Source organism: Alligator mississippiensis, chromosome 4 (assembly GCF_030867095.1).
Source record: "Alligator mississippiensis isolate rAllMis1 chromosome 4, rAllMis1, whole genome shotgun sequence".
NCBI lineage: Eukaryota > Metazoa > Chordata > Crocodylia > Alligatoridae > Alligator > Alligator mississippiensis.
In genome coordinates, this window is record NC_081827.1 from 103,676,389 (window position 1) to 103,702,285 (window position 25,897).

Below are 25,897 nucleotides of genomic sequence, written 5' to 3' on the forward strand. Positions count from 1 at the left end.
CAGGAAGGAGCATGAGGAGTTGACAGACTTTCTTTGGTGCAACTTTTCTTTTTTAAAAACTCTCCTAGTTTAACCTCATATTGGTTAAGATTTGGACATAGAGCTCACTATATAATAAGTATATTATATAACAGTAAAATGAAGAAAGTATGAAGTGGAAGCAACCAATATGAATAGGACAGTGGTTATCAGTTTTGAGATGGACACAGATTATAATTCATGGGGATAAATAAAAAGTGAGATGTAGGTAGGGAAATACAATAATACCTGAACTACAGGAATATGTCCATGCAACACAGCAAATGTCAGAGCTGTCCAATGGCGGGTCTCGGGGTGGACGGATGGATATTTATGAGCAGTACTGACAACCTATAAACAAATTAAAGTTATTTTCTTTTAAAATGGCTTTCAAAGAGCTTGAAGTAATAAAATTCAACCTGCTCAAAAGGGCAGGGTAGGGGGTATAAGTGAAAAAGAAAAGGTGCAAAAGGCATTTTGTAAAATGATTGGTTCCAAATATGTTTTTAACCATCAAAACTTTACTTCCCCTACAAATTTCCATACTGTTTATTGAAATGCTGATTAAAGCTTATATCAAGTGAAGTCTCTTTACCAACTGCTGTAGCTCCCTCTAAACCACTGGCCACCAGATATTTTAGTAGAGTTGGCATTTTCACTGCTGTATGATACTGGGCGCATGTACACAAGACATTTAATGCACAGTAGACTAATTCTACTGCACATTAGCATGCACAACAAAAAGCACGCGATCGCGCTAATGCACAGTACAGCAGCCTACTGCTCATTTACTTAGTACTTAATTACACAAGTACTAAATTAAATAAATGCACAGTAGGCACTGCATATTAATGAACGTGTAGACATGCCCACTGACACTTTTCCCCTTTGACTGGTGTGGGCTTTATATCAGGTGTCTTCCCTGATCCTGCAATTGCTTAAGATTTCCAAAGGATCTTGAGGTGAAGTTCTGACTCCATTTCAGTCAATGGGACTTTTTCTACTGACTTCAGTGGTGTCAGGATTTCACTTCTGGCCTTGAGTATAAAGACATATTTCATATGCCACTGCCCCTCTGGTGGAGGTAAAAGAAAAGCAGAATTTGGAAGAATTTTTAAAAAACATGTAGGTTGCTGTGTTCCTTTATCTTAGTTAAACTGAAATGGTTGCTAGACTCCAAATAAATAAATTTGCTTTCTTTAGACAAACGAACAAAAATTATCTATTTCATATTGCTTCAGTATCTGAAGCCTTGAATCCTTACCTTGTTCAACTCCCATAATTTCCCTGTGACTCTGATTCCTTCTCTTTAAAATGGGAGATTGTAAGATTGGTGTCATTCACAGGGATGGGAAAAGTGAATGGAAGTTTGTAAAGCACTTTGGGATCCTCAGAAGAGGTGCCACAGAGGTGCTAAGTATTATTATTATTAGTATTAATTCCTGGAAAGATAGTGTTGGAAGGAGGCCTGGAGTTGGAGCCCAAGAAGCACCCTGTCTACCATTAGCCAGGCTGTCTACCCCTTACCACAGGCATTTTTACCCACAAAACAGGGTGAGGCCAGTTAGCATGGTGTCCTTGGTAGCAGCAGCAGCCAACCAGACTGATACTCTGACACAGGTTTCTGATAGAACCATATGATCAGCTCTTCACAGGACTAACATCAGGGGAGAGGAGAGGGAGGGAATAGATGGTGTGACCAGCAAACCTGCCAGCAGGAGAGCCTCACCAGATAGTCGACCTTGTCATCCATCTCTGCCAAAGGAACAGCTTGAAATAATTTCTCTCTCCTCTGCTGACTGTTTGAGTCTAGTGCACTCTGAGTTCTAACACTAGGAGAAGTATGCTGAAGTCTAAGGTCAAACTTCTGGGCGCTTGGGAGTTCTCTGGAAGAAGGGGCTCAAGCAGCTCCAGACTGCAGGGTAGTGAGCAGGATTATGCAAATAGAAGGTTAGGGTCAGGAAAAAGCAGACCCTAAATTTAACCACATACTCAGCTAATTCCAGCCCCTTTCACATGGACTGAAAGTGGCAAAATGTTGTTAGGGAGCCCCGTATGGTGAACTCTGAAGAAAAGAGAGGGTTTGAAAGGTTTTTATTTCTCTTAAAAATGAGTGAAAGGAGTGGCAGTCAACCTCCAGCCTGTGGCCCGTGGGGCTGTCATTCAGCCCACAGGGCTCCCAAGGGGTCCAGAAATTTGGTGGCAGAGGAGCAATGGCAGTGTTAATTGCTGCAGCCCTGAAAACAATTTATGCTACAACAGCTCCCCTGCCACGACATTTCTGGACCCCTTGAGAGCCCTGTGGCTGGACAGCATAGCCCTATGTACCACATCTCTTCAGTGCACAGGGTCACACCATGATTGCATCTGGCACGTGGGGCTGAGCTGGCACATGGGGTGGTTCTACAGCCAGATCCAGCATGTGGGGCTGGGCCAACATGCCAGATGGTACCCATGGACCAACCGCATGCTGGATGTGTCCCACAGACTGACCCCACCCATGGGATCCAGTCTGCAGACTGGCACTGCATCACTCATTTGGCCCACAGGGCTGGAAGTTTTTGCACCATTGTCTTAAAATATGCTTTTCATGGAATTTGGTGTTTGTGGGACTGGCAGCCCTGGGCACTAATCCCTTACAGAACAAGGTCAGGGCAGGAGCGGCAGAGAGGGGTCACCTGGAAAGAAGTCAAACTTGTTCTGAGGAGGTCTACACGTTCAGCTTGATGCACTGCCCTCAATCTACATCAGAATTTCCATGGGCAAAAGTGTTTGTAAAGCATGAGGGTAGAATATGACTTTATACGGCAACTAAGGCCTGAATTTTCAAGAATGTTTTTCTGGGCATTCTCCAATTAAAATTCTCTTGGGTTAACTCTTCTCCCACCAACTTCAATAGGACCAGTGTGAAGCTAATGTTGAGTGCCCCGAAGGCCCTATACTGAGATATGCTGAGCAGCCACTGCTCCCTTTGTCTTCAGTATGAAAGATGCATGTTGTAGGTTCCTTCCACCAGATTACTTGTGATCTACAATTACTCTAACACCATCAGTGCCAACACTATTTTGGACTGATGTGCATAAAATGCATGAATGGTTCAAGTTGCACATAATTTTGTAGGAAGCATGTACACAAATTAGCCGTATAAATTACACACCTCAATTATTTGTGTATCTGGGGACAGAAGCATCATAGTTAGATTTAAGAGCTAACATTTTTTTGGGATGAACCAGGAAAAGTCATGAGTACCCCTTGGGGTACTATTTCAGGGTGTCATCAGACTCAGAAAGACAATACCCCTTACATTTATGTTTGGAAGGTTGTCAACACAGCCATAAGGGATAAACTTACTTTGTGTTTCTAATGAATGTTAGCATTTTGCAGAAAAGTAACTGGTCATAAGGGTCACACAATATCAGATCAGTTTTGTAGGCCAGATGTTGGTCAATCCTGGGTTAAAAGCCAGATCAGTCTCCAGGTCTGTCAAATCACTGGTCTCTGCCAAGACTGCTAGCAGGCAAGCTAATTATTCAATGATCACTGCCTTTATAGCTAAGATTTGGGGCCAGGGTGAGGGGGTCCATTAGGAACTAACCTGAATTCTAAAAACTGATTTCATCTAAGCCACTGAACAGCAGTCAGACAGTAGTGACTGCCCATCACTTACAAGTGAAAAACTGTGTTATGCTTCTGGTGTGGCAAAGCGTCCTTTGTCTTCTTTTCATAAAAAAAACAAGAAATGTCTGGGTGAAGGTAGCTGCTACAATTTAACAACACCTCTCAAATCCAAACAAAACAGATGGAACATAGATAGGTGAACCAGACAGCTTAATTTACTTGTGACTGCAACAAATTGAAACTGCAGCTCTTTACAAATATAACAAACAATTTTGTATAATTTAAACAGCTCTGTCAAAATGTACATACCTGTATTGCACGGAGTGGCATAACAATCTGTTTGGTGGTGGACAGATTGTATAAATCTGTTACGGACATCCATCAAAAGATACAAAAGATATTTGCGTGTTGGAAGACCCCTTCATCCATCAACTGTCATACAAGCCATTTTATAAAACAAAACAATGTACTTACATTGTATTTGTGTGCTGTGGATCTGTAGATGGACATCCCAATGTATAGAAGTTCCCAAACTCCAGCAGATATCTGAACAGCAGGCTTTCTTGCCCTTTCCATTCTAACTCAACTGTGATTCACATAATCCCACAGATTTAATTAGAACACTGACTCCCAAAGAAGGAGTCCTGGTGCTAATGTCTATGCTAATTTATACTGTGCAATCCTAATGAGTATGACAGTGGCTGTAGGTCACTGAGGAATTGATCCCAACCCCAAGCTAGTCTTATAACTACTTAGATCACTTCAACATTCATTCCAAAGGCTAATGTCCTTGGTAACAGATTTTTATTTTTACTTTCATTTCTGCTGCAATTTCAGTGGGTGGTATAAGGTATGAAAACACAGAACCAAATGTGCAATCACAATAAGAAGTCCTCACCTCCGCATTCAAATCTGCTCCAGCATCTAGCAGCATCTGCACCATAGCCTCATCACCCCTGACACAAGCATACATCAGTGGAGTCATGCCCTAGTCATTGTTTGGAGTTAAAAAAAAAAAAAAAAGGAATGGACAAATTTATAATAGAAACCTTTTAAAGAGTGCTTAAATATATATTGTCAAGACAAACATTATATATGCACAAAATCCTCATCTGTTTCAAACTACCTTCTCAAATGATTAATAGCTGGATGTTTTGAAAAATGTAATTTACTTATAATTTCTGGTGTTGGTTTCCCTTTTGTGTTTTATTCAAAACAGAGCATGAAACTAAACTTCATTTCCTGGTTCTATTGAGCAATATTGTTTTTGAGGTTCCCACTGCAGGAGTTAAAATCAAATGCAACAGTATTTCCATTGATGCTTTAAAACTTACGAAAATATTTCCATCCAGACAAATTTTTTTATAAAGTTTTGCTTTTTAAAGCCTAATTTTGAATCTATACTTCTTCACTGTGTCCCATTAAAACACAATAAGCTCCTTCCAGGCATGTAGAAGCTTTCTACACAGTTCCATAGTAAAGAATTACTTCATTTTAAATGAAATGCTAGACAGCATTGGTGGAAGCTGCTAGCTCTACAGAAATGCTACCCTGTTTCGAGGAAAACTAGATTAGCTGACCCTTTACTGTAGAAATACCAAGCTGCAATCTGTAATAGTCTGAAATAGCCATGGAAGCTGATCACCATTTCCCTTAAGATTAGTGTTACGGTGGCAATGGTAATGAGTCTAGATGAAATCATGAAAGTATTATAAAATCTATCAACCTAAAAAGCTATTCATTAAATACAGAGAGGGATGTCAATCCAGAGTGTGACTTTCACAGTGAATTTTCAGCAGGACTAGGGTTCCTCTGATACATGTTTATTGCTTATCTGACGGTCCCATGGTAAATTTGCTGTCAGATGATAGCATGTTGGCTGTTTAACCTGAATGCTGCTGTGGAAGGAAATTAATTTCTGAGACAAACGAGATGCTCAAAATGAGCAGAAGCTGAGCTATTGCATTGTTCTCTCCAGCAAGTAAGAGCGGAGCTGAATCAAACATTTTTCATGTTCTCATTCAGGGGAAGAAAGGTACTTCTCCCAGACAGAAGCTGCTGGATTGCTATTTATGGGGTAGGTGCCTTTCCAGCCAAAATAAAACCAAAAGTTAGAGCTTGATTCTGCATGGCACTGACTGTTCTCATATCCCACCCCTCCTTCTCGTGTCCATGTTGTGACAAGGTATTTAGCATAATTCATGAATTTGTTAGAATCTAACGGGGCCATGCGTGCTTCTGCTAAGGCTTCAAACTTGCAACCTCTGGGCTATTAACTGTGCACTTTAGCACCCATGCCAGCCCAGCTCCCTCAAATCCCACCAAAATCAGTGAGCACCTAGCATGTTGTAGGTTACAGTCATTCATTTGCTTTTGGGAAACAGAGATGTATTGCAATCAAATTATTATAAAAATGCAACAATTTGGGTTCTGATCCTATTACTTGAGTGAGGGATCCTTGCTCAGGGAGCCCCATTAAAGTCAAGGCGAGTACTTGGGTGAATAGACTGCTTGCAAATCAGACTTGATCTTGCTTCTACTGCAGTCAATGGCAAAAGTCCTCTTGGATATCAGTGGTCCATGACCAGGACTACAATAAGTTTTGCAGAATCAGATCCTGCATTTCATAAAACCTGTGCATGCAAGCCTTGAATTTTTGTAACCAGGGATGATTTATACATTAAATAAATACTTAAAATAAAGGGATCAAATCAAATTTAAAGTTAAAAGGTTAAGAGAAAAGAAGTAACGCACATACAAAGACCTGTTCTGCAATGCTCACTGCCGTGCCATAAGTGCTTTTACATAGGCCTTTCCCTGAGTTTTGTTCTGCAGTTGAGGTTTGCTCTGTATCCCTATATGCAGCCTCTCGCTTTGTGCGTGAGAAGAATGGATTTTGGATGAGTCCATTATTAGCATTCAACAAATAATAAATAAGAGCAACATATGCAAATCAGTATTTTCTTTTCTTTTCTTCTTTTCTTTTCTTGGCAACATGGAATGCTGCTCTTTCAGCAGTCAAAACACTTTGGGCTCAGTCCCATAAGGCGCAAGATACTTTGCCCTGATTTATCAAAGCACTTAAGCAGAAGCTTAACTTTCACTCAAACGGGCATGTGTTTAAAGTTAAGTACAAAATTAACTGATATGATGGATCAGTTTAGAATGATCAGTACTACCCAAGTTTGAGCCTCTGGAATACAATAATTTTGCTGTAGAAATTTAAAATTAAGTGTAAAATTATTCAAGATAATTATTTTAAAGTGTTATAGTAGGCTAATCATGGCATTAAGTATATAAAACTAGTAGTAATATTTATGCCAGACTGCAGCACTGAGATATTTAAGTGCCTAAACCTGTGGACAGACCTAACTTTCAACTGCTTTCAAAGAGCAGGGGGAAGATGCTGCTCAGGCTACTTGTTATGATCTGTTAGGTTTACATGCTCCTATAGCCACACAAATGAGTTAAATCACTAACTTTAACCCAGAATGAAACAGAGCTAAAGTAGCAATGGTTTTGTTCCGCCTATACTGCTATAGAAGCATGCAGACATAATATGGTATGAAATGATGCTGGTATAACTGTTATATATGTCCATACCCTAGGCCAGGGGTTTTCAACCGGGGGTATGCATACCCCTGGGGGTATTTGGATTGGTCCTAAGGGGTATGCAGAGGCGGGCGGGGATGGAATACCATTGCCTCCCAGGAGCAGGGCCAGGGCAGGGTGAGGGCAGCGGCGCCCCTCTGCAGGGTGGAGAAGCTCGCACGCAGCGCCCTCTGCCACTGCACACCAGCCTGGTGAGCTTCCCTGCCCTGCAGAGGGGTGCTGCTGCCCTCACCCCACCTCATCCCTGCTCCTGGGAGGCAGCAGCGCTCTGTCCCCACCAGCCCATGCACCGTCCCCACCTCCCTGCTCCATGTCCAACCGTGTACTACCCGCGCCCTCCCGACCCCCCAGGCTCACTGTCCAGCCACTGGGGGTACTTAGACTAAAAAAAAGGTTGAAAACCCCTGCCTTAAGCAAGCTCCTATTTTGCCTTGCTCAAGTTCTAGAAAGACAGGGTGCCACCATATAAGATGCTTTACTGTAGAGTTGATTAATTAGTTCCGCAGTAAAGCATCACCATCTACATGTGCAGCCCTACTAGGCCAGACTAAACTAATTAACTCTGCCAACACAAGTATTATCCCATGGTGGAGTTATTTACTCCACTACAATGCACATGTAGATGATGACCAGGCCTGGCTGAGGCATGAGGGTGGGGTGCAACAGTGCAGGGGCTAGCTGCCAGCTAGCCCTGCACTATAGCATTCTTGTGCCCCAGCCAGCCTCTCTGCAGCATGTTGAGCCAGGTGGGAGCAGCTCTGGACTGGCAAGCTGACCCTCCTGGACCCCTGCCAGCCCGGGCTGTGCTGCCCTAGGTCAATGTGCTGCAGTCCAGGGCAAACATGCAAATGCTGTGCCCAGGAGCAATAAACTCCAGTGTGAACTGTGCTGGAGTTTATTGTATTGCATTAATAACATGTGTAGATGCAGCCAGAGTTAATGTAACTACTTCTGTATCATGCTTTCATCTTAGCATTAAGACTAAGCCACAGAAAATGGAGAGAAGGAGAAGGAGAAGGACCCACACACTTTTTTCAGGAACTTGAGCAGTGTGGAACAGGATCATACTTGGGCACCCAAGTACCATATAGATACATAATAGGTGGAACAGGACCTGGTCCTTAGTATTTGGAGGACTTCCACTTAAAAGGGGTTTTTACAAAGCAATTCATCATGCTCTTTCAAACTAAAACTACTAAAAATGAAATGTTTTAAAACTACTTGATATTTCTACAGCACCTTTTATCCCCAAGGGATCCCAAAGTGCTTTACCATTATGCTTATTTAGCACCAGTCAAATGCAACCATCTCTTGCTGACCACTGTCAAATTAACACGCAGCAAAATTGTCAGCAAAAGGGAAGTACTGGGCAGGGACATGAAGCACTTCTTTTTTTTAACGTGTCATCAGAAAGTGCTGTCTAAGGTGAATCCATAGAACTATATTTCAAAAGGATGACATAATCTCCATGGCTGTTAAAGTATCAACATTTCCCTCCAAGAATCAGGGAGATTCATAATCCAACAGGTTTTTATTGATGGCTAGTCAGGCAGACAACATTATTTCTGGATAAAGCTTTATAGGGATGTACTTATCACCATCCAAAAGACAAGAAGACTCAAGGGCTGGTAATGGAATAGGGAGATTTTCATGATGGACCCAGTTCAGTATTAAATGAATATTATTAATATTAATATATTTAGCAGGGTTATGATGAAATGAGTTGTGAGTATCCAGATAGGTTTTAGTGAAAAGGTATGCACATCACAAAGCTAACAGCCATGACTGTTCAAAAGTGTGGGTGACGTATCCATTTTTTTATTTCAGGAAATCAATGTTCAAATCAACAGCAAGCTCTCCTAAGAAATTCTGATGGATAATTCCACACCAATTCGACTTAAACTCATTTACCATATTTACCTCAACATTAAAGAAACAAATCCTTAGTACTCCAGGGACAAAGCTTCATTTGAATGTATACCTGATGGAACTTTAGTTCAATATAATCAGGGGAAAAGTATTAAGAACCAGTTGTTTACTGAGCTCCAGTACTGGAGTTTGCTTTCTTCACTAGGCAGTCAAAACTCCTGGCTTTTAAAGTTAATTAATTCATTTTTCTTTTTACCTGTTCACTCATGCTGTTAATGCCATCTGGCCCCAGCAAAGATATGGCCTGTTTAACTAGATCTGTTCGACCACAATTCAGCATTCTGAATCCCAAATCCTGCTTGAACTTAGCTTCTATGGCTACTGCATCCAGTTTTCGAGAAGCACAGAAGCAGTCATCCATTCTGGGAATATAAGAAACAGCTATGTCACAAGATAACAGAGGACAGATGTCAACATTTACAGCACAAATATTTCATTTAATCTTTGAACGATATAGATACCCACAGCATTGCTCCATATCCACCTGTACACATATTCACCCTCTTACATGCTCAAAATTCTTTTGAACTGGTTGCAGTTGCAACACACTGGACACAAAATGCTATGCAAGTTAATGGCCATCGCCCTTGCCCCATCTTGCACAATAATGCATCTTGTAAAAGTCAGGAGTTATAGGCAACTCTTCATCTCGAGTGTCTGCAGCAGAAACCATAGATATCATTCTTACTGAAAGCAAGTTCTCCTCATTGGTGGGTCAGATCTTAACTTCACTGATCCCCCCTCCCCCAAAGTCCAACTAACTTCAGCTGGATTTGGATCAGGGCCCAGATGGACGTTTATCTTTTACAGCTGAACAAAAAGCACAACGTTGCATTCCAAAGGATTTTATCAAGTGTTTTTTGTTTTTTTTTTACTTTGTTTTCACAAGAAAGTCAAATCTCAGAGGACAAGCATAATGAGCAGCAAGGGTAGAGGACGAGGTTAGAGAAAGAGCAAGTTAGAAATTACTTAGACAAGCAGAATGTTTTCAAAGCAGCAGGGCTGGATGGGATTCATCCTAGGGTTCCCAATGAATTGGCTGAGCCATTGGCTATTATCTTTGAGAACTTATAAGGGTCAAATGATGTCCCAGTAGACTAGAAAAGGGCAAGTATAGTGTCTATCTTTAAAAAAGAGAATAATAAGGACTCAAGGAATTAGACTGGTCTGTACAACTCCAAGACCCAGAAAAATACTGGCACATATCAACCAAGAGTCTATTTCTAAACATCTAGCACAGGAATGTCCAACTTCTAAGCGGCCAAGGACTGCACATCCTGCATGTTGCACTAGGGGGCGCCACATGCCATGCAGACCACAGCAGCATGAGACACAGGCCCCTTGGGCACCCTGAGCACACAGGTGCTTCCCCCCTGCTGCACTGCACATGTACCCTTGCGTTCCTGACCCACCTTCAGCTCACTTGTCATGGACTCTTCCCCGCTACAGTGCACTGAGTGGCTGCCCTGTGTTCCCCTAGTGCTGCAGGCTGTGCCATGCTGCTCTGCCTCATCCCATCCCCTGAAGCAGGGACAGGAAGCAGAAGCCAAAGGAGCAAGAGGGAAATCTAGAGCCCTTGGCTACCGCGGCAGCTGGAGCAGTGGGGGAAGTGGCAGCCAGGTGGGAACTTGGAGGCAGCAAACTAACCCACTAACTGGATGGACAGCCCTGACTTGACAGATAACAAGATGATCAAGAACAGCTAATATGGATTTATCAAAAGCAAGTCAGGCTTAACCAATCTGATTCTCTTCATGAAAAAGCGATGGGCTTCGCAGATGAGGGGACAGCAGTGGATATGATATAGCAAGCTAGGTAGAGTAGCAGCCACTCTGAAGAACAAGATTAATATTATAGTGGACTGCAAGCTCAATATGGTCAATGGTATAATATTGTTATAAAAAAAAGCTAATAGTCAACTGGGATGTGTTATAAATAGCATCACCTCCAATTCATCAGAAGTGATTCTTTCACTCTATTCAGCACTGGGGAGGCCTCAAGGAAGATGTGGGCAAACTGGAAAGAAACCAGAGGAGATCAACAAAACTGATTAGAAGTCTAGAAAACATGATGTAAGAGGAAAAGTTGGACAAACTGGAATTATTTAGTCTGAAGGAAAAAAAGAAAAAGACTGGTGGGGGATTTGTTAACAGTCTGCAAATGCAAAAAAAAAAGTTGTTATAAAGAGGATGGCAATACGTTTTAATAAAGAGGGCAGAATAAGAAGCTTAAATGCCACAAGGGAAATTTAGGTTGGATGTAAGAAAAAACTTTCTTACTGTAAGGATGGTTAAATACTGATTATATAGGGAGATTGTGCACAATCTCCATTATTGGATGTTATTAAGCACAGGTTAGACAAACATTTGTCTGCGATGGTTTATGCAATGACATTCCTGCTTTGAGCACGGGGTCAGACTAGATGGTCTCTTGAGGTTTTCTGTGATTCTATGAATTATATTTATGCCAGCCTAGTAGTAATAAATGCCTAGGGCAGAAAATGGCAGCTACAAAGACAAATAATGTTTAGCCTACTGAAAAACAGAGGGCGAAGAGAAGTGCTTTGGTCAAGTAGCCAGGACATACATAATGGAATCTTTAACGTCCAGGCCGAGCAGATAAGACATCAGTTTTTAAGGTCTCACTCAAAAGATGCTTATGCGGCAAACTGCAAGAAGCTCAATGTTTTTACCGCAGAAGATGAAAGGTAAAACTACCCAGCCTGCATGTGATTCTGCAGTTCCTGAGAGCACAGGAATTTCAGTATTGATGCTTATGAAACTCAGCCTCATCTTATTAAAGGACAGATTTGTTTCTCTTTCATGCTGGAAAATATGGTGGGAGGATGTGAAGTCCAATTCCTCAGCACTCTTTGGTCTGAACACCACTAGAGAGCTGTAATAAATAGCATCATTTTGGTTCTTAAAACTCTCCACCACCAACAGATCAAAGAAGAACAGAATACTGGGGAACAGAGAGTCAAACATTGTAATAATACAGCAAGAGTGCTTATAAAGTAATTTCTCATCTTTAAAGTGCTTTCCCCACGTTAAGAAATTCTATATAATAAAGAACGGGCCATGTTGGCAGAGCAGTTAAAACATCTCATGAAAGCTCCAGAGGGGTGGGGTCGCGCACTCGTGCTCCACCCAGATGTTAAGTAGCATCTGGTCATTTAGGCTAGGGAGTCAAGGTAGCCAGATGTTATGGTAGCCACATCACTCCCTTTTGTGCCATTGGCTACAAGAACTGGTGTGTCTTAACTATGCTAACTCACTGAGCTTAAGTAGACCTTTAACCTTTTTGCTATAGTGTAGAATATATAGTTCTGCAAAAATATATCACAGCAATAGTATTTCCATCACTGTTCCTACAGAATCTGTTACTGCAGAAAAAATGACCTTGATGATAGCAGAGGAGATGAAAGGAAAGTGTAACATTTTAGCAAAAAAAATATATCAACCAAACCTAGCAAACAAATGAAATTAGCCCAAAGCAACCATGTGGTCGGCCCCAATCCTACATCCTAATTCATGCACGAAATTGTATAGTCCCACTGATTTCAAGGTGACTGTTCACATGACAACAAGAGTGGATCCAGCATTATGTTATATATGTAGACATTTATAAAGATATCACAGGTAGAGCAGACTAACATGGAAAAAGAGGAAAGGTAAATGAGCCTATAACTGGCAGGTTTTGCACACTACTATAGCAAATACTTGGTGATTTGGAGAGGGTCAGAAAGGGATAGCTAAAATGCTAAAAGGCTTGAAAATTAAGGCCTACAAGGAACTGTTATGGGAGCTAAACATATAGGACTAGATTGTAAAGAGCGCTCTCAGAGGTAATGAGGTGTGAAATTGTGTGCACAAGAAAAAAGAAGTTTTTCCGTTAAGTGCAAATGAAATGCCAATGCAAGTGAAACTAAGATGCCTAGCTGCATGACCAGTTTACAGCTCTTTCCTCTAAAAGAATTCAGTAGCATAACTAATTGTGGGCAAGAGGGGCACTGCCCCTGGATGTCAAGTTAGAAGGGGTACCAGAATCATTGCCATCCCCATGAAGCCTGCACCCTTGCAGCACTGCCATGTACAGAACTCCAAAACAGTTCCTGGCTGCTGCTGCTGCTTTACGAGCAACAGCCAAGGTGGGCAGAGCACATATACCAGCACCAGCAGCTCAGCCAGGACTGTGTAGGAACGAATCCTGGCATGGGTAAGGCTGGCATGGGTAAGACTCCCCCTCATTGCCCCCACTCTTGGAACCACACACCACCAAGCCCCCACCCCGCTTTCCTGCAGGGTTTGCCCCAGAGGCCAACTCTGTTACACCACTAAAAGAATTCATGGCTTTTGAAAGTGCCTAGGAAGCTTTGTGGATCATTCTAGCCAAAGGCCAGGGCAATTTGTTGCAAAAAACAAAAACAAAACCACCCCTACCAAAAAAAGACTTCAAAAGCTGCTTACCTACCCCAAATCCCACCTCTGTTTTTTCTCTCTCATCTGCCTCTTTCTCCTCACTCCTGCCTCCTGCTGGGATTGTTAAATCCATGGGAGACCCAAAACTGGAATAAGTGCTCCAAGAAATGTATGGGAGTCAAGGATTTTTTTTTGGTGATATATTTTATTGGACCAAATGGAAGACATGAGGTGTGCCCAAAAGCTTGTCAATCCTCTCTCCCAGCTCTGCAGTTTGTCCAGTAAAAGATATCACAACCACTACCCTTCACTCGCCTTGCATGGATTTTTCTAGCAGTAATATGTGACAAGTCCCTGGGTTTTCTAATGTTTAAATGCTCTTTCCATTTGTTTAGGGACCAGTGGATTTCTCATGCCATCACTAACTAAAGCAAAGGCGAATTTCTGGGGACTCCTGCCTTTAGTCACCAGGCCTCATTTAAAAGGGAGCTTCTCCCCCCGTGCTGTTCTACAGAAGTACTGCTGATTCGGGGGGAGGGAGGCACCTTTTCCTTTGCTGATCATTCCACAGTGGCCGCAGTTCTGCAGCCTCTATGACACTGTTAGTCATTTTTTGTTGCCTAGCACTAAGGGAAGAACCTATCCCATAGCTTAGGACATCACTACTTCATATACTAAAAGGGTCAGATGGTCTCCCTTGATAGGCAACCGAATTGGGACACTACATTCAGAGCTGTCATTACACAGAAAGAGTCCTCCCCCTCTAAAGAATCAGCCTTCATTCTACCTACAGGTTTTCTGTGGTCAGCAACCGCAGAGGCTGTGCAGGCTGCATGGAGAACTCAACAGCCTGGCCTGCAAGCCATGCAACAGGTTTTCAACAGTTTTAGAGCCATTTTTTTATGTCTGTGGTTCAGTGATGCTCAACCAGTGTGCCATAACACCCCGGAGTGCCTGAGTTCTTTGCAGGGGTTCCACACAGTATCAGCAGTGTTAGGTGTGCAAACATGATTCACAAAATAAACCCAGATGTTTCAAATAGCAATCAATAGTGTTAAAAGTATTTTGAACTGATGTGATCTTTTTGAGTTCTCTGCAACAGAAGAATTGCTCTATGACTTTTCTACAGTTAAAATCAAGTAAAAACTAAGAGCCAACATTTTCCGAGGAGCGCCTTGAGTCCAGCAAGGTGTGGCTCGAGTCTGAATGGGTTGAGAACTACTGCTGTAGTCACAAACACTGCTCAATACCCTCTTGCACACCGGAGCATACACTTCTCTGGTCATGCTGCTTATACACATTCTAACTGTTCCTTCCCCCCATTTTGAAGCAAACACATGACAGTTTTTGTAAGCAAGAAAATTAGGAGCAGGTGAAAGCTTATTTTTAAACAAGGCTGAGACCGTATTAACTTCCAATGAAATATGATTTTTCTCCAAATCCTTTTTTAATTCCTCACAGAACTCTCTGCTACCGTGGTCACCATCAAAATCATTACAATGTTGCCATTGGACATAACTAACATTACTGTGGCTTTATATTGCAAACACCAGGGTAACATTAGTAACTTGCAAGTGGCCATGGTCAACATATTTATGAGAACCATGGCAGTCTGTCATACTCAGCAATATGACAGGGTTCAAAAGATAATCCTCTTTGTATATAATGAATTCTGCTTACATGGTAAATTCTCTCTTTTCACTTTTTCCATATACACGCCATGAAAACATATCAACTTGCTTGGCTTTATTCCAGCAGCTTGGATTTAGGAATTTTTTCATATTTCTTTGGACTTGATAGAGAGAGCGCTTGAGTGCCTCTCTAAAAGTGACTTATTTGTTGTGTGACCAAGATGGGTGGTAGTATATAAGGTACGAATGCGGTGCTTGCATGTTAACTATATCTAGGCACAGTTCTACATTGCATTCATTTTTAATTACTTGTTCTTTTGTGGGTTTATTGTTACAGTTGGCTGTGGGTGGTTATGGCCAATTTTTAAAAATTTTGCAATCCTTTGTAATTGTAAAATTAAATTGAAAACATTCTAAACATGTTTTCAATTACACATTCTATTCTATCCACTTTTCATTTCTAAGAAATGAAGAGCGGAATATAATAAGCAGAAAGCCAAATTTAGCTTTCCATTAAAATCAGTGGGGTTGCGTGTGTAACTGAGGATACAATTTCTGTATAGCTATCTGTGTTTTTTCCCCATCCCCTCATGAATGCCATCATGGTGTCTTACTGCCAAAACCAGGGCATGATCCCCAAATCTTTCAGTTAAAAGTCTACTGAACTATCATCAACTAAATCATCTGGGCAGTAGCATAACATGGGATGGGTAAGGACGGCACAGCCCCCGGGTGCCAGCTAAGGGGAGAAACGCCAGAAGAACAAGGAGGGGCATTTCACCCTCCCATCCCAGGCTCCACCTGCATTTTCCAGCTGCAGGAAGCAGCTGGCACAAGCAGTGTCATGGAGCACAAAGCATGCTTGGAATCAGTTGTGTTGAACAACAGTGGAGTTTGCTACAGCTGGGGGGGTGGGGCAGGGAGAATTGATCCCATTTTGCCACCAAAATCAGTTTTGGGGTTTTTTTTTCCCCCTCTCAAAAAATTGGGGTGAAAGTCCTGCCCTCCCCCATCCCAGCAACAGCAAACTCCACTTCCACTCTGGAGAACTACAATTCCCAGAACACCTTGCACTCCAGGACACACACTACCTGGCTGCTGCTCCTGCTCACTGCCTCATGAAGCAGCTGGAAGGTAGGAGGGGAGGAGAGAAGGGAAAGGATGAGAGAGGACTGCCTTGGGCACATCCTTCACATGTTACACCTCAGGATCAGAGCACTTTGGCTCTGTGAGACCATTCACCAAGTCCTCTGTCCAAAGCATGCATGGCAGTTCAAAGTCCACAGGTGTAGTTTACTGGATTATATCATGCAAAACCAACATGTAGATTAATAATTAGTTATGAATAGTAATTTGGAATGTTGGAGCTCTTTGGGGAAGGACATCATCTTTTGGTTATGCATTTGCACAGCGCCCAGTGGAATTGGTTCTTGGTCTATGACCGAGATTTTTTGGTGTTACCACTACAACCAAATAATAAATAACCACCATCTACATTTTGATTTAAATTTGCAAGTACTCCTTTTTCAGTGATGTCCTCTGAATGAGTGTGACATTTATAGTAGTACTGGTAAGTAGATCACAATGTATATACTATCCTAAAACTATTACTTGTATTTTCAATAATGGGGATAGTGAATTTAGTACAGTCACACTGCTAATGGTGAAGGAGTAGTCTTTCTTTCTGTGTGTATATGTGTGCGCGTACAATACATACGCACAAAAAAAAAAAAATCTATGCATTTATTTTAACCAGGAACCAAGTTGCACATAAAATATAAACCTTCTGGACAGATGTCAACATACAGTTCATTCTTGTCAAAGAGATGACAAGAACAAATGGGTTACAGACACTGGCAAACCCATTAAAAATGTGCTGAAACTACAAAATGTGAACCCAGATCTAGATTTCAAAGTGCTCTTAATATTCTGACCCAGTTATAAACACAGGAACCATTTCAAAAATTCAGATCTGGCTTTTGATTTTGAACAATCCCAGTCAGAGGAGGGGTTTTTAGTATGGGCTCATCTGTAATATAAATAGTTAGCACAAATCCTTCTACTCACTCAAATACAATATGTTGTCTGTATCCTAACTAACTGCAGAACCTGAGCATATGGATCATTAACAAACTTGTTCTCAGTGGAGAAAACAGAAGGGCTAAATCCTCAACCCAGTAAAATGTAAGCATGTTCTGGTCCTAATCCTGAAGTGTAGCATAAGGAAAAAGCTCTAGCCTTCAATAATTTTTTATTATTATTGTTCTCAGATATCATGTTGGAAAAACAGGTTGCGATTGACATCAGGAAACCTTGATGCTGCCTTTTAAGTATTCAAATCCCTTTCATCCTCTGGCATCATCTGCACCAAGGGACTACTGGATTTTGTGAAGGAGTTTGTTTGCAACCACACACTGGGTTAGCATTTTTGTGCCTAATTACTGCTGTAGTCATGACTGGTGTAAAGGATTAATAAAATCTGTGAGAAGAACAAGGACACTCAAGGAGAGATACACACATACCAATTCTCTCTATATAAGAGGGGCTGTGCCTAATAGGATAAAAAAAAAAATCTTAGCATTTTTCTACTCTGTCCAAACAGCAGCCTTTGCCCAATATATTTTAAGAAGAGTTAAAAGCACTAGCAGAATTTTTCTTTCCCCAAATTCTGTTTTCAGGTCTATTCAGATTCTTAAGCTGTACTGCCAGTGTGTGTTTTGAGGTCCTTCCAGAAACAGGAAATTAAATAATGAGACTTATGCTTACCAAATGCAATTCCTCCTCTGCTTCCTTACCCAAGGGGGAAAACAGTATATATGTGGAACTGAATAAGCTGACATGCTATGGTTTATGCTGTTCTCAAGGAAAACAAGATCAAGGCAGTGCATCTTATGTTCAGACTGACAGACAGGTTTATGATGTTGTTTACTTCCCATGAGACAGGGCTCCATAGTGGAATGCTTTCCAGCTCCCAAGAAGCCCTAGTGTCTCTTCCCCAGAAAAGCTTCACCCTTGAGGTTGACTATTCAATTTCCCTGGGGAATAGAGCTGTCAGTAATGGTGAGGTTTCCAGAGAGTAATGCACCTTGGATCCAGTCTACTTTGAAAATAAAGACCAAACTGAATTCATTGTTCAGGGTGGGACTGGGAAGGAGCAGCATAGTAAGCAGAACTTATAAGGAACATGTTCTTGGTGCTAACAAAGCATGCTGCTGCATTCTTCTCCCACAGTTGTCTTCCCAGGGATGAGGTCTTAAAGGTCCTGCTAGGCATTATTTCCATTAAGCAACAGATAGTGTTCCTTGCTGGAAGCTGTCGTGCCATGTGAGCTGCTCCAAGATCACAGAACAAGTTATCCAGAGGGGAAAGAAACGTCCTGGAAACTTGCTGTGCAAGCACTCACCAGTAAGGGGAGCTGGAGATCTGCTGTCATTCCACCTGCCCACCTTCAGCAGTGCTGCTAAGAAGGGAGTTCTGCTCCCCTGGGTGAATGAGCTGTTCCCCAACTCTTGTACAGAGCAGGAATGACTCATGTGAAGGCCTGGGGGGCAGGAGTGGCAGGGGAGACCCATGTGAAGGGCTGCAGGACAAGAGTGGCAGGGCTCCAACTCTTCCAGGAGGCCTTTTGAGGTGCTTTTGTGTATGTACTTTTCCTCTCTCCCTGTCTTGCCCCCCACTCCACAGTTTTGCAGACAAATTCTGCCCCCCTCTCTCAGCTTCCTGTTATGTGCAAGTAAAACATGTCCTCTTGAGCCTTTGCTTATACTCTGGTTCTCACAGGGAAGAGGTGCTAATGGTGCCTTAAAGAAGCAGACTGGAAGGCTGGTTGGCCAAAGGGAGGAAGAATGGTCAGTCATCATGACATCTCCTGTTGACCTTGGTACAGCAGAGTTCAGTGCAAGTCACAGAGAATTCCCTTGTCTGCTGCAATCTGGATGGGTGGTAATGGAAAAGTCAGCAGCAAGGTGCGTCCACTCTCCCAGCTAGTTATAAGTGGAAGACAAGCCCCAAGGATGTTGCTGTAGGTAGGCTCAGCATCAGCAAAGTGTCCAGAAAAACTCTCCAACTACAACTGCCTTGATAATCTATTAGTGTGTATTATTCTCAGTCAGTGTGGGCTCCACCGTGATAGTATTTCCCTCTACTCATAGGCATAAATCCTGTATAGCTGAAGCCAAGCTTTGGTCAGCTTCTCAGGCAAAGTTTGGCACAAGTGAGTGACTGCAGGTTTAATCATCTTTGATTATAATAGATTAAAATGGGAGGAGGAGCTCTTATAACACCCAGTCAAGGGGGAGATGGAACTGTTGGGGAGCCGTGCTCAGTTGCCTAGCACTCCTCTTTACGTTAACTTCTAATTGTGGTAAACCGCAAACAGCAAACAAGACCTGCATCTCCTTTGCATAGTGTTGAGACTTTAGTCCAAGAAGGTTCACTGTTTCTCTCGGTGCCTGTACATAATTATTAAATAAGACCAAGGAGACAAGGGGCTCCTGTGACACTCCAGCAGAGAGAAGTTTGACAGTAGAAGTGGGTTTTCCACTCACTGCCCTTTGGATAGGGCCTTTGAGAAAGCAATTCTGACTCAGGCAATTTCTCTGGACTCCTGATCTGTGGCTCAAGTGGAACAGCTGAGGCTTTGTGTTGTAATTGCTTGTAATGATTGCCAAAGAGAGATCCAACAGTACAAGAAGAGACTTTGCCTCTTTATTGATAATAAAAGATCATCCATCAGTGCTACAAGCACTGTTTCTCTTGCAAATCTGTTTAGAGATTTATAGCCTTCAAATGAAGTGGGCAAAGGAGAGAAGTAACTAAAGCGTTTTTGCACGGTTTCGTACATCATTGCAGCTACATATGCATTTCCCTTATAGGCAATGCTTCTGAGGGATTTAGATACTCTGAGGCACAATCGGCATTTGTTTTACACTAGGGCTGCAGTTGGCCATGCACTGGGTGTGAGACAGACTCAGCAGCTCCTCATGTATTTTCCCCAAGTCTGGCTGGATGTCACAGAGTCCTACAAGGCTGCCAAGGAGCTGGAAGGTTACCCTGCAATGCTTTCTCCCTATCACTTAGGGATGCTACAATGCTGCCACTGGCAGCAGAGAAACTGTCACTGCAGCTCTGCTCTCAAAGCCTGCCCTGCTGGTTTCTCTCAGCTTTGTGCTGTCCTGAAGAAGGGACGGTGGCTGATGGCTAGATCTTGCTGTAGACTTGACCCATATTTAGCATATCTGCTACCTCCTTCAACCTTGCTTATCTCCTCACATCTTCCTACACCCTTCAAAGGATCTGGTAGCACCACAATATGCCCTGGTACCCTGGTTGAGAATCACTGATGTAGCCATTGCTCTAAGAACACAGCGTGTCCTGCCAAGGTAAGTGCAAGCATACTAGCCACCACTAGAGGTCTCCCTCCTCTGCCCCCAAACTGGAAATAGCAACAACTATCCCTAAAATAAACCAAACCTCTCACAGAATGTCCTGAGCTTTGCCTGGAATTACACAGACATACTTTTAACAAAGAGGAGAAATCCTAGAGTCTGTCTTGCCAACCCTATCCATTCGAAAATCCTGGGTCAGGCCCTACAAAATGATGAGAAGGGATTAATTTAAAAAAATTGCTATCAATTTGGCATTTGTTTTATTTCCTTTCTATCATTTGACCTTGCAAAGCAGAGATGCTTTTTTAAGCTTTTACTTCAAATGAGGGCTAGAAAGTTACTTTTTAAAGAAAAGAATTAAAGTCCTGAGACATAATTGCATGACTCCAAGAACAGGTGCTTTAAGAATTAAATGCCAAATACTGGTCAAACCATGATTAAACTACAAAAGTCCACAAGAATATTTATCTACACTCCCTCCTCTTCATCCGCTAGTGACTATGGGACAGTCAGCCGTGGCTGTGACAGGGCTCATTAGTTCTGATACACAAAAGTTTTGGAAGGAGCTGCCCAAATCTTGGCATCAGTGCTTGCTGGATAGTGGTCAGACAGAGCAGGTTATGGAGATGGACTGTCCTCTCCCCTTGGGATCAAACACAATCCTTGAGCTATCATGCTGGTACAGTCTCCAAGAGCTGCAGTACGTGAGCAGTTTCCAAGAGCTTCTGTAAATAATGTGTGTGGCAGTAATCCTAATATGCTGACCACTGCACTGAGGCCTACCTTCAGGAGAAAGAATCACAAATATTGAATGGTTTGGAAATTAAATGAGCCATTCTGGCCTCAGCTCATGGTCAGAAAAACTCCTGCTTTCAGGAGTTTGTCACTGTGCTTGGCACACATACAACCACTAAATAATACTTAATTCTGGTCAGTTTAGAAAGAACCATTACTTCATGACTCTGACTTCCAGCAATTGCTCTTATTGAACTGTTGTTATTATGTAAGCTAACTTGAAAGTCAGAAATAATAAGCTCCAACTCCATCCATCTTGGTTGTGGACAGATGAAAAGTTTATGACAGTGTTGTCAACATCATGGTGGTAGAAAAAAAGTGGCTGATGGACAACACAAACATGAAACCAGGATAATTCTGACCAACCTGGCAGAATATTGCTACTGAAAGAATCAGGGGCAAAGAGTAAAACTCTTCCTGTGTAAGTTGCACTGGTTTCATCCACCTGTTTCAATGCTAAGGTAGCAGTTTGTTAAATGCAAACAGGCTATTATCTGTCCCAGCTATAATAGTGCCTGCCTACTATCTCAGAAGAGCTGCTCATGTGTGTGTACCTGATCACACCATGCTTTAGACCAGTAAATAAAGCTGATGCAATTACAGCATGGAATTGAACATCTGTTCATACTCATGGGAAACTGGGGGGCCCATTCAAGGTGTGTTTAGCTCACAGTCACAAAAGTGACCACAGTGCAGCTAACCAAGCAAACTTCGGTACCAATCTAGCCATGGATTCTGCAGCTTAGCACAGCCTAATTCACCCTATTTTTTGTTCAGGTTTTTCTGCCTAGGTTGTAGTTCACGCTGTTGTTGCTAGACTGCTGCTAGTGCAGAATTGGCTAGGTGAGAGTAGCTCAAGTGTTGCTACATTGCTGTCAAAGTTGTGACTGTAGTTTAGACATATCCAGTCAGGCTTCATGCCTGGACATAGAACAGAAGAAAACAAGGAATAGAAGGTAACGTGATGGACAAGAGCAAGGGTGGCAAAATCTCTGCATGTGGTACATATGATATTAGGGAGGCGGGGCAGGCAGCACAGATAAGGAAGGGAGCAGAAACAAAGTAGCAGATCAGGCAGGGAAATGGGTTAGGAGTGACACTTGGGGAAGGCACAGGCCTAATTTGTGGCACACCTACCAAAAAGGTTGGCCCCCACAGGATTAAATCATAAATCATAAATCATAAATCTCATTTTGCTGGACTTCTCTTTAGCCTTTGATTTTAGCTTTTGATGTAGATGATTTTTGATTTTAGCTGCACATGGAAATCTGCTCCCTCACTTCAGAAATACAGAAGAAGCTGGTGGACCTGCACTGACATAAAAAAGAATGAAACCAAGACCTGACTCGGAGGACCTTTTCTGACCTCCTATTGTCTACAATATGAAATGACATGGGTTGCCCCATGGGCTGAAATCTCCTCCTAGATGAAGGTATCATTACATAAGATCATTCAAAGGGCAGATCAAAACCTGGAGGAAAAGCAACTGGTTAAAACAGAATCCAGAAAGTAAGAGGTAATGATGAAGGGAGAAGGAAGCACTTTAAACGACTCATAACTCTGTGAAGGGTGTTTGCCTTCAGATGCCTGAGACTGAGACACCCATAGCCTGGGTGTTCTTTCCTTGTATCAAATATCCAGTGTGAAATAAACCAGAGGTGGGTAAAATATAGCCTGTGGGCTGGATCTGGCCTGCCGTAAGGTTTTATCTGGCCCGCAGTGGATCACTCGGCCCTGCCTGGTCCAGATGTGGGGGGCATCCCAGGCTGTGGCACATGCAGCTGGTCCCTTTCTGCCCCCAGGAGCACAGCATGGCTGGGGCAGCATAATGGCTGGACTCTGTTTCTTGGCAGTCCCAGTGGAAGCAGCTCCTTCTAGCTGCCACTGTTAGTATCGCCACTGCTGCTGGACCCAGCCCCACTGCCTGGGCACTCCAGCCTGCCTGCCCTTCACCCACTGCCGCTAGCACTGGATGGAGCTGGCAGGCAGGGTCTCCATGAGTCAGCTCAGGACCTGTGCAGGCAGGGTGTGCTCAGCTAAGCAGCTGGGATGGGGCCAGGGGTGGATGGGGAGCGAGGTTGGTGGGTGTGGCCAGGGCTGGGGTGGGATCGCAGGGCAGTGATAGCATGGGGCTGGGGCTTAGGGAAAAGCTGTGATCAGCTGCCCGCATGACCCTGTGATGGGCACCAGTTCCATTGTCAAGGGCATGTGGGCAGTGGATCACAGCTCTGCCCTGGGCCCCGACCCCGCACTGTCACCGCTCCATGATCCCAGCCCTGGTCTCCACCCCATCACCTGTCCCACGCCCAGATGCCACTCCTTGCCTGCCTGCAGCCACATCCCATCCACCTAGCCGAGCGTGCCCTGCCCACACAGGTCCCAGACTGGTGTCCATGGAGACCCTGGGGCTGGGGCCAGGTGGTGACAGCATGGGGCCAGGCCCCAGGGCAGAGCCACTTAGGGAGTTTTGGTGAGCTGTTTTGGGGGGATGGAGGGGTGGGGGAACAGGGGTGGTACTGACCCAGCCTGCAACAGCTCACCAAAACTCCCCAAGTGGCCCTCCAGTCCAAATAATCGTCCACCCTGAAAAAAACCCTTTTCCATAGAGCAGTGACCAAGAGACAGCACCCTACCTACCCTGACAAATTTGGGGCTGGATGTTGTGATGCTCATGTTCAGGACCTCCAAGCTTGAATGCATCATAGACAGAAACAAAGCCACCATCCTCGACAAAGCCCCATTTGGACGGCAGCACTGCAGCCTGCCTGCTAAACTTCACAGGATGCCAAGAGCACTTCTTCCCATCCGGCTCCCTTCTATTTCAGAACACAGCATACAACCCACATATGTGACCTAGTCCTTTGCTGAATACACATGGTTTGCACATTTTATTTAAAATAAATGTCCCTTCACAAGGCAGTAGGGATGAAAGGGACATGCAAAGATTTTCTTTTGTTTACGATAAGAAATATGAAAGTCACTAAAACCCTGATTTCCAGCTTGGGTGTAGCAGACAGGGAGAGCCAAAGGGAGCCCTGTGCAGCTGTATAATTCAAATCCAACCAGGTATGGGACAGATTAGTATGGCCAGCACATGGGCAGCCCTAATTTGCTGCAGGGGAGAATCAGGAACATGTTCCTTTCGTTCCCCTTACACAGGGGCAAGAAGCAGCAGTTAGACCTGTACTGGGGGCTGTGAAGATGCCTTCATCAAATGTATGCCAGCAGAGAGTTTTTTCATACAGGGGGAGCTCTTGATAAGCCACCTCCATCTGCTTTAAGTGGCACAATGTGTCCCTAGCAGCCCTGACACCCTAGCCCAGGGGTTCTTAACCTTTTTGGATTTGAAGCACCCCTCACTGGACTTGAGGTCCTCCTCTGTAACTTTTGTGAATTGAGTGGCACCCCCTTTCAAAAAACTAGTGTATAGATTATGGTGCTTACCACCTTGCAGAGGGGTCTGGTAGTGGGGGTGGGGGACTGTCCAGTCAGGGACAAGCCTGAGCCTGTGCTTTTCTCCCAACACCTCACTTATTTCCTCACACCACGCTTCAAAAGATCTGGTGGCACCTCAAGGTACCTCAGCACCCTGGCTGAGAATCACTGTACCAGTCCTTGGATTCAATCATGAAGGACAGCTAGAGACACACAGGGAAATGCGCATCTCCCTTTCCACCAGCAACACACTGGATTTATGTGGGGCTGTTTCATCCATGTGCACATATGAGGGACAAAATGCCCACCACTGGACTTGCAGTGGCAGCTGTGTTGGCTGAGGCATTTACTTTCAGGGAATGGCAGAAATGCCATGGTCTGTCTCCTTTAGAGCTCTGCAAGAGAAGTAGCTTTACTGAGTATTTCCAGCCCCTAGACCAGAAACAAATAACAACTCTACCTCCATTCATCCACCCACTGCAAACGCACTGTTGTGTGTGTGACTGTCAGGAAATGAAAACAATGGGGTAAAAATCACAGGAGAAAAGAAACTGGGGAGATACTGGGATAACAGAGAGAAAGAAGGCAGAGACAAGCTACAAAGCCATAGACCAAGAACCTGACTGCTGCAGTGTGTGCAGTTGTGCTGGGAAGTGTTAAAAGTATTTGGTGGGAAACTTCCATGCTGTAAACTCAGATAAGAAACTCAACATTTGGTTTTTATCTGAACTGATCCTGAACTCCAAGCCTGTGAGATTCGGCCAAACCACTACTATGCCTTTCCCTCCCCCTCTCCCCCAATATGTATTTTTGCAGTGTGGAAACTGATTTTGCCTTATGTTTGTGAAACAATATGTCATGAATCAATGCCGTCAAATGATGCAATGTCACAAAGCAAGGTGCAGAACACAAAATGTACCACACAGTGCATTATTTTGTTTGGCTTCTTTTAATTAAGAAGCTTTAGGAAGATCCTTAAGAAAAGCCTGGAAAGTACCAGTTTCATAGCTCCAAAAATTAACATACTTCCAAAACAAATCATCTAAAATGT

At 43.2% G+C, this 25,897-nt stretch overlaps 1 protein-coding gene across 1 annotated transcript in view; it reads right to left on the reverse strand.

Annotated features, from left to right (window-relative positions):
- The window catches only part of ABTB3 (ankyrin repeat and BTB domain containing 3), a 282,606-nt gene that overhangs the window by 47,228 nt on the left and 209,481 nt on the right, over window positions 1-25,897 (reverse strand). The window contains exons 5-7 of the mRNA XM_019489444.2: window positions 9,374-9,539; window positions 4,535-4,624; window positions 268-369 (exon numbers count right to left, since the gene is read on the reverse strand). Coding sequence (XP_019344989.1) covers window positions 268-369; window positions 4,535-4,624; window positions 9,374-9,539 — 358 coding nt within the window. The remainder of the gene's footprint in view (window positions 1-267; window positions 370-4,534; window positions 4,625-9,373; window positions 9,540-25,897) is intronic.